The sequence below is a fragment of the Belonocnema kinseyi genome, chromosome 2 (assembly GCF_010883055.1).
Source record: "Belonocnema kinseyi isolate 2016_QV_RU_SX_M_011 chromosome 2, B_treatae_v1, whole genome shotgun sequence".
NCBI classification, from domain to species: Eukaryota; Metazoa; Arthropoda; class Insecta; order Hymenoptera; family Cynipidae; genus Belonocnema; species Belonocnema kinseyi.
In genome coordinates this window covers 44282443-44289762 of record NC_046658.1, presented here as the reverse complement: position 1 = coordinate 44289762, position 7320 = coordinate 44282443, and the positions used below count along the sequence as shown (strand labels likewise).

Here is a 7320-nt window from a genome sequence, read left to right as displayed (position 1 = left end):
TCATGAGAAGCATAGAGACTGTTTTGCGGCCGAGTCATGGAAATTCAGAAATGCGTGAGATCGCTTTCTCAGTGGATTTCAGGTCGGTTACGACTTGCGATCACTTTGGATGCACGCATCGAAACCACGATGGGTTCATGGTCCCATTTTACACATGAATGCTATGACATCCTAGTGTCGAAATTAATGCCGATTCATTTTTTACGAATGAAGACTCTAGTATTCTTCGGTGAGATGATCACCACCTGTATTCTTTCTTTTCGGAACCAGATTCGGTTGCATTCAATTGAATTCTCAGATCTTTATTATTAACCTGAAGAAGAGATTAATTGATCACATTTTATACTGAAACGGTACATTTTCATTTTATAAATAATACTATCTTTCAAATTAAGGTTGAATTGAATAATTTGCAACAATGAAAATGTAAGGAAGAAATATAATAAAATAAATCGATACAAAATAGCGAATGGTGAACTCATCATTTCGAATTTACAAAGGACAAACATTCATCTCACCAATTTTTTTTAGATTACTTAACTTATTACACTAAAAAAGAAAATGAAAACGTCTGAGATAGTTTGAAATAAAATAATTATTTTTGAAGAGATATCGTATTTTTTCTTTTTCTTTTTAATAAATCAAATTAATTGAAAAATAGTATACAAAATTTAGTTTGGAATCTGAATTTCTGGGTCTCAGTTACTTTCAATAAAGCATTCATAATTATTTTTTATGTTTCTAAATTACTTTCACCAAAATGTTGTCAAGTTTAATTTCCTAAAATCGCTCGATTGCATTTTTTCCATATGAGTTTTTATTCCCAGTTCTTCAAAGAGTATTTAAACATAATATTTTCCAATTACATAGCGGGCTTCTTTGCATTTTTGGAAATTGATTCTTTCAGTTTTGTATTACTTTTAATACATTTTTACAATAAACATAGTACTTTTTATTTGATAATCAAGTAATTGAACTATATTTGGTCAAAATACCTATTTTTACTGAATTTATATTGCATTTATTCTTTAATATGATTATTAATGCCTAAAACTATTAAAAAATCAATCAGATTGGTCAACATCCTAATTAAATGTTAGATAATTTAAATAAATATTCTAAAATATGTTTTGTAGCAAATTTTAGAAAGCAAACGAACCAGATATAATACAAACTTTTATTATCGCTTAAAATAATACCTATGTCTCATTTTATTGCCAAAATTAGTTTCAATGCTTAACTATTTGATAAAAAGTAATCTTTTTTCTATTGAAATAAAAAGCATAAACAAATTTCGAAATTAATAATTTTGGAAACCATGAAATATCCCGCTAATGAAATAAATTTAACGCAGAGTACTGTTCGATGTACCACGGAGGAAGATTTTACAAAAACATATGTCTTATTAAATAATCTCATTAAAATAAAGCAAAACGGTAAAGATAATTATTATGAAATGATTAAAAAAAAGAAAGAATTTTAAACTGGTATTGAATGTCTTGGAATATGGAATAAGATAATTTATTATTGTTAAAAATAAATTACAGATTAAATGGTTACTTTTACTAATTGATTAAAACAAAAGATTGTAAAATAGGAACTGTCAATTAATTCTGGGGATAGAAGGAACTTTTTTGTGTAGAGATAAATGATGGTGAAACGCTTACCAGCTGGTGTCCCTGTTTAGATTGTATCTTGAAAAGTTAAAGGCGCCCGCCTGATAAATTTTGACACTGACCCAAGTAAAACAGAAATGCGGCCTTCGAAAAAGTAAATTGTTACTTGAAAGTTTAAGTGAGATAAATTGCTTGATAGAAAAAGTCTTCAGGAGATATTTTCAATATTTTTAAAATTTAATAATGTTAAATGAAAAAGTGAAAAACGAGTTAAACTTTTAATTGTCTGGGGTCAACATCAAATTTGACAAACATGGATTTTGCACTTCCTAAGATGATAAAAGGTTGGAGGAAACGTAAAAAGAATATAAAAAAGGCACTCACTGCCGAAAAGGTAACGGAATCATTAAAATTATTTTTAAAACAATTTTTAAAATAATTTTCGCACTGTAGACTACAACCTAATTTAATTTTGTGTTATTCATTACAAAATTGGTTATATTTTTATCGACAGGTATCAGAGCCAAATAAGGTATTAATGATTGCGAGATGTTCAGCCCCTCAAGTTGTGGATAATTTTCAAATGGGTTCGAAAACATACTTAGTACTTCGAGAAATGGCTTTTATGAGAATCACAGAATGTCCTTGCTCAATTTGCTCATCTACGTCGACTTGCTCAGATGAGACAGAATGTCATTGTGATGAGGATAGTGAATCTTTTACTTTAGCAAATTAAAACACTGATCACTTATTTCGAAACATTTTGATTATTGTTTTATATAAATTAGGTACTAATTAGTATTACGGAATTTTGCTTAGACTAGCCTCGGACGAGCTGTAAAGGGGATTATACTTATAATGCAAATTCCATAATCGTAGACAGTTTATTTAAATTAATCAATAAATATTAATTTAAGAATTCGAACCCATTAAAATGTCATAAACATAATAAAAAAACTTTTCTATTCATTATTTGTATGTTTATTAAATCAAACTGTCTACATCACGGAATTTTCCGCAGGAATAATCCTTTGCCAGCTTGTTTAGATGTAAAGTTACAAAAAATTCCATATACTAGCCATATATCCCTATACTTGACCAGCTGATTTTACGGAAAATTCCGTAATACCAGTCAGTGCCTTATTGAAAATTAAATTAAAATATTTAAAATATATTCATTTTAATATAAAACTTAATGACATATAAATTTTGAGTAGAAGTTTTTTATTTCATTGATGATATCGATATTATTCAATATAATTCAGCTTCATGGATCGATTTTCTTTATAATAAAAACATGTGCGAGCTGTCAAATTTTAATTTTTTAAATTTCTATTAAATTGTATATTATTTTTTATAAACAATTCTATCTTGGCGTACAGATATTGACACGACACTCGGAAGAAATTCTGAAATTCAGGATATTTTAGAAATAGAAAGGAAATGTTTTTCGAAAACTATGTTCCAAACCAAATCTGGATTCTCAACTTTAAGGTTGGAATCCTTGATAAAAATATTAAAAATGAATGAGTCATTTAAATCACCTATCTTATTGTGTTGATAATGAATTCAAAGGCTGGTAAGAATTGCAGTATTGCAAAATTTAAATTTAATTTATTTAGGTTTGAGACAGACATCAAATAGAAATGAGATCTGCTTGTATACTTTTAAAATTTTTAGTTTAATTTCTGAATTTTTAAAGTAGATATATTTTTGTTGATTACATTTGCTGATTTTATAAATATTTTTTATTTAAATGTTTTCAGAATTGGTAATAGAAATTTTGTATTATCTTTGTAAAATATTTTTGCACCTACTTCGAGAAATAAAAACATTGTGATTACATATATTTCTCATCATTAAAGATACTAGATTGGTCATAAATAATACATTTTTTCAAGCTTCCAAAAAAGTTGATCAATCAGTAAAAGCGAAAACTGCACCTAAGAAGTCAGGAGGTTTACTTCAACAACTATTTTCTTGTTGTACATCATCAGAAAAGAAACAGGATCGCAGCTCAGATAAGCCATCGAAGTCAAGTAAGGCAACTGCAAAACCGAGAAAGAATAAAGTCCAAGAATCGATCAAGAGAACACGATCCCCGACTTCCACATCAAATCCTGAACAAATTGTAAATTGTAAAAGGAAAAGCAAACGGTCCAAAACAAAGTGGAAGAAAAATTCAACGGAAAAAGAAAACGAAAACGAAAGTAAGGAAAGTAAAGATAGAGAAACGCAAAAGACTATAGATAAGGAAAATACAGAAACTAAATTAAAGGAAAGTATCGAAAATAAGGAAAAAGAGCAGAAGGAAAATAAAAACGAAAGAAGGAAAAGGAAGCAAAAAGAGAGAAAGGAAAAGAGAGAAAGGGAGGAGAAGGAAGAAAAGGAGAGGAGAACTATGGAAAACAGAGAGGATGAACAGAAGGTAACAATAAAAAAGGAAATGGAAAAGCAGGATTTAAAAGGAACACAGATAATAAAGGAGGGGAAAATGAAAAGAAAGAATCATGATTTAATTTACAAGACTGCAAATGTTGAGAACACGAAAAATATAGAATCAGAGGCTTTTTCAAAGTCTCATAACGAGGACAAAAAGTTTGCTTCTTTTGCAAGTTCCAGTACTGCGGTTGGTGGTTTGTATTCTGACCAACGAGAACTTCCGGCCGTCAAAATTGGCCCCGATTTTAAAAAGGAGATCACGAATTTGCCTTACGAAACATCTCCGTCAATTTCGGTTAAAAAATATAATGAACTTCCGTCTACTTCTTACCAATTATATGCACCTGTTGACAATCATAAGCGGATAGATATTGATGGGCCTTGTTCCGGTTATTGTGCTCGTTATCTGGAAATAGACTGTACAAATAAAAAATGGAAAAAGTTTGCGAAGAAGTATTACAAAATGAAGTAAATTGTGTCCTTTCTCTTCTTATTATAATGATAATACTTTTGTATTATTCTTGAAATTTATTCCATCTTTTTCAATTTTGTTTACAAAAATTAACAGTTTTTATAATATTTTATAGGCTCGAAGGACAAACTTGTAAGTCGCAAAAGAGGTCCAAATATCCAAACCCGAAGAAAGAATCACATCCTACATTTAAATACATTCTTGAGGAAAATTGGAAAAAGTTACAGGTAAGTCATAGCGATAACGTTTTTCTTTTTGTTGAAATAATGACTTAATATATTTTTTGAGTTTGTATCACATTATTTGGGATGTTTGATTGGATATCGCAGAACAAACTACCGTTCTTGCGTAAAAAGTCGCAGAAATCTTCCAAAAAAAGGTACTCCAGGAGTCACAGCAGCAGTGAAAGGGAGAGCAGTAAATGCGAAGTAAAGTACTGCCCATCTGAAGAGTGCAAGGAACCACAATCCTTCCGCAAAAAAAATAAGAAGAGTAAGGAGGAATCCAAAATTAAAAAGGTTTGTGGGATAACAAATATATATACCTCCATAATATATCAAGGGCCTTTATAGCTGGTTCTAGTTTAGGAGATATTCACGTTTTTCTAACTCAGTCAAACTGGTCATTTTGACATTGAAGTGTATGATGACACTGTCATACTGAGGAGAACTTTATGCAAGTGACTTTTTGATTGTGGTTTATTTTCTTATACCATTCTTAATATAATAGATACTTATTGGCACTATACTCTTGTGGAATACTGAGAGTGGTTTAATTTCCAAGGAAAAAATAAAGTGTTAATGACGCACCAATATCAGGGTACCATATACCTGCAACAAAAATAACCTTTGCGGTGTAAATTCTGCGCCATAATGTAGGGTACAGATTCCCAATCACTTGGGGTCCAAAGTGTCCATCACTTGAGGTACGAAGTACCTACTACTTTGGGTACGACGTGTCCGCTTCTTGGGATACGAAATGAAAAATGTCATTTGACGCATAATCTATGCGTTCGTAACTTCTTAAATACTTTTGAAGATTTGAAATAGCGATATCTAAATGCATTGTTTATTATTTTTACAGCTTTGCTAATTCTATGTCATGGTCATTGAAGCTCCGCAGGTGCGTTGTTCGCACTTTGTAAAATTGAGCCATTATGTATTTCAGATTAGGTGGGGATATCCAAGATGTCTGCACGCTGAGGGCCAAATAATAATAACAAATATATAGGACCACATAGGACTGAACTTTATTTTTATAATAACTTGGAAAATAATTATTTTTCACGATAAGTGAATTCAGATTTTATTTGTCAAAAACTTCTAAAATGAATAATAACATTTATATTTTTTTGTAGCTGTGAAAAGTAATTTTTTCCCCAAGTTATCAACTAAATTAAGTTTTATCCTCTGGAATTTGTATTATTACTTGGCCCTCATTGTAGGGGAAGGTGGGGCGCGACGGAACATGCAGGTAAAATAGAACGCTAGTATATCTGGAAAAATATTCACACTTCAAGTTTGATATTAATTTATTAAATAAAAATAAGTCTAATGACTAGAGTTAAGTGCAGAAAGAATTGATATTTTATGTAAATTGTATTAAAAAGTAAGTGCAAATTTTTAGTACTTTAGAACTTAGGAATGGTGTGATTTTCGAGAGAAAATAAGTACTGATAATGTTCTTATCCCATTTTCTCTTACAAGAATTTCAAAAAATGATGTTTAAATCTTCTGTTCTTGGCATTAGATTTAATTATAAATTATTTAGGAAAGAAAATTGCGGATTTCAAATAAAATTATTGATGGGGGCGAGATGGAACAAGCTGAATGGGGCAGAATGGAATACCGGAACGCCCGACAACTTAACCTGTCGCAGTTACTGTCAGTGTAGTCGGTCGCCGGTCGCGATAGTTGCGAGAAATTCGTAAGAAATAAAAAGTGATAAAGTAACTGATTTAAGTTATTGAGATGCGAAATTATAAAAGGAAGACTGGTAGTAGGTTATGTTCTGCCTGAAATACGTATTTTAATATTATATCTCTTCCAGTTGGTATTCCATTGCATAAATTTTGATTTGTTGCTTACTTTTTTTTTAATTTAAAAGAATTATGCACAAAATAAAATTGATATTCCAATTGTTCCATACCACCCCACCATGTGTTCTGTTTTACCCGCCGCGTTTTCCATAGCGCCCCACCTAACCTACAGAACTTGATATTTAATTTCAGAAAAATTAGTTTGCTCCATTTACAAAAACATATATGCAACTTAAAAATGATAAATTAAAGAAAATTTGAATTAATATTTGTTTCTGCAAGTTCTTACAGATTACAACTTAATTAGCGCCAAAGATTTTGTGCACCGTCTCGCCCCACCTTCCCCTACAGACATCTTTCCAGCTGGCGTCACAACTTGAAATACTTAATATTAGAAATCTTAGCGCATATATAACTGGAGGGAACCAGGCAATGACAGAGTTATTGGCAAAATAAAAGAGGCAGCCCGAATAAAAATACTTTGACTTGAGTTCGACTTGAATTGCCCCAAATCAAGACATGCTGAAGTCGAAAAGTTCTATTTGAGCATGTCTCATTTTTGAGACGGACCCAGGCTTCAATGCATGTCTTTGAGACAAGTTTTTATGTCTTCAAGACATATATTTATCTCTTGAGTCATATTTTTATGACTCCAACACATGCGGTTTATAACTTCGAGCGTATACCTGCCCTAAAAAAAGGTTATTTCTAAAAATCATAAAAGCGAATCTTTGTAAATCGTTAAACAATCT

General features: G+C 30.7%; 1 protein-coding gene across 2 annotated transcripts in view; it reads left to right on the top strand.

The window, feature by feature from the left end:
* Positions 1 to 1633: 1633 nt before the first annotated feature.
* LOC117167412 (DNA ligase 1-like) overlaps positions 1634 to 7320 on the top strand; it is a 7930-nt gene continuing 2243 nt past the window's right edge. Inside the window, exons 1-6 of one of the 2 annotated variants that reach the window (XR_004466393.1) lie at positions 1634 to 2010; positions 2131 to 2404; positions 2999 to 3195; positions 3518 to 4526; positions 4646 to 4757; positions 4819 to 5048. Coding sequence is in view for 1 of the 2 variants with exons in the window: in XM_033352315.1 (XP_033208206.1) it covers positions 3180 to 3195; positions 3518 to 4526; positions 4646 to 4757; positions 4860 to 5048 (1326 nt within the window). In the remaining variant the exon portion in view is untranslated. The remainder of the gene's footprint in view (positions 2011 to 2130; positions 2405 to 2998; positions 3196 to 3517; positions 4527 to 4645; positions 4758 to 4818; positions 5049 to 7320) is intronic. The other variant, XM_033352315.1, reaches the window with a different exon arrangement.